Below are 2,042 nucleotides of genomic sequence, written 5' to 3'. Positions count from 1 at the left end.
GTAAAATAATAAATAAGAAGAAACTATAAAGAAACTTTACATTTAAACAATTTTTGTTTCAGTTAAAGTTTTACGTATTGTTCGAGCATGCTGCTGGTTATGCACTCTTTGCGGTCAAAGAATTTGAGGAGTTAGGGATGTTGCTACCTCAGGTTGAAGCATCTGTCACAGATTTATCTCGCTTCAATTCAGTTGTAAAACTAGTTGGGTTCTCGCCTTTCAAAACTGCTTTAGCAGCTTTGGAAAGTATAAACAATATTTCTGAAGGAGTTGTCCCTGAAGACTTGCAACTGTTTTTGGATTCATGTATACCAAAATCTAGAAAGAAAAATAAAGTTGTGCTAGGAGTAGCAGATCCGAAACTTGGAGCTAGTATTACTGAAGCACTAAATATTAAATGTGACCATACTGGAGCCATCCCAGAAATCATTAGAGGGATAAGATTTCATTTTCATAATTTAGTGAAAGGTTTCACTGCGAGGAGTTCTGGAATTGCACAGCTTGGGTTAGGTCATAGTTATTCTAGAGCTGAAGTAAAATTCAATGTCAATCGTGTAGATAATATGATTATACAGAGTATAGCTCTGTTAGATCAATTAGACAAGGATATTAATACATTCAGCATGCGCATAAGGTAATAATAGTAAGATACTTGTTTCCATTTACATTGTCAATGTTTGTTAATCACGAGTATATTTCTTGCACAGAATGGTACAGTTATCACTTTCCAGAACTTGTAAAAATAGTTCCTGAGAACTATACGTATGCCAAAGTTGCTAAATTAATAAAAAACAGAAAAGAACTTACAAGTGAGAAGTTAGAAACTTTGGAAGAAATTGTTATGGACAGTGCAAAAGCTCAAGCAATTATCGACGCATCTAAATCATCTATGGGAATGGATATCAGCCCTGTCGACCTCCTAAACATCGAAATGTTTGCGGCCCGTGTTATTGCTTTGGCTGATTATAGAAAACAGCTGGCAGAGTATTTAAAATCTAAGATGGCAGGAGTAGCGCCAAATTTGGCAACATTGATCGGTGATCAAGTCGGAGCAAGACTAATAGCACATGCCGGTAGTCTTACTAATTTGGCTAAATATCCCGCCTCTACTGTGCAAATATTAGGAGCAGAAAAAGCCTTGTTCAGAGCTTTAAAAACGAAAGGTAACACTCCGAAATATGGGTTGTTGTTCCACTCGAGTTTTATTGGTCGTACGGGAACGAAGAACAAAGGTAGGATTTCAAGGTATCTTGCAAATAAATGTTCAATGGCATCAAGAATTGATTGCTTTACGGATACACCAACCAATATCTTCGGCGAAAAGTTGCGACAACAAGTTGAAGATAGAATTTCATTCTATGAAACTGGAGAAATACCTGAGAAAAATATAGATGTGATGAAGGAGGCATTAGAAGAAGCTACGCAAGTAATAGCCAGCATAGAACAAGAGAACCCTAAAAAGAAAAAGAAAAAAGATAAGAAAAGAAAAAGCGAAGTATTAGAAAATAGAGTAACGGAAGAAACAGAAGAACCGAAGAAAAAGAAAAACAAGAAATTCAAAAATTTGGATGAAGACGGATGAATCTATATTTACTGTCTGTATACTGAAGTATAACAGTCTACTAATTTTACTCAATTCTGAGAATGAAAATATTTAACATTTCCTCAAAAACTCCATTTATAGTGACAACTTTTGTTGATAATTTGGTTCACCATTGAATGTACATTCTTGTACGATTATGTTAAATCGACAAGCAGATCTGTAATTTAAAAGCAGAATTTTGTATATGCAGCATATCTTGACTCTTAACAGGAGCGACGGGCCAATAGGGCCAACTTCGAATTCATCTTGAAGGCCTCGTGCGGAGAAACTAAGAAACTGCGAGTAAAGGACAGACTGATCCTTGTCTCTCCTGTATTGCTCTCTCTGAATTCGAGCTAATAGTACATTGTGTACCTAGGGCGCAAAATAGGGCATTCTAGCACTAGACAGAATGCCCTTTGCGCCCGTGGTGCACATACTATTTTTTGACACGCCGGGC

The 2,042-nt window shown here is 36.5% G+C and overlaps 1 protein-coding gene across 1 annotated transcript in view; it reads left to right on the top strand.

The window, feature by feature from the left end:
- Positions 1 to 1,582, top strand: part of LOC108622426 (nucleolar protein 56-like) — a gene marked incomplete at its 5' end in the record, with an annotated part of 3,798 nt that extends 2,216 nt beyond the window's left edge. Inside the window, 2 exons of the mRNA XM_018020301.1 lie at positions 63 to 634; positions 706 to 1,582. Coding sequence (XP_017875790.1) covers positions 63 to 634; positions 706 to 1,582 — 1,449 coding nt within the window. The remainder of the gene's footprint in view (positions 1 to 62; positions 635 to 705) is intronic.
- Between the last annotated feature and the right edge of the window lie 460 nt (positions 1,583 to 2,042).

The sequence above is a fragment of the Ceratina calcarata genome, unplaced genomic scaffold (genome assembly GCF_001652005.2).
Source record: "Ceratina calcarata isolate Rehan_Ccalc_2016 unplaced genomic scaffold, ASM165200v1 scaffold2210, whole genome shotgun sequence".
In the NCBI taxonomy this organism is placed as follows: Eukaryota; Metazoa; Arthropoda; class Insecta; order Hymenoptera; family Apidae; genus Ceratina; species Ceratina calcarata.
This window is presented reverse-complemented; position numbering and strand designations above follow the sequence as displayed.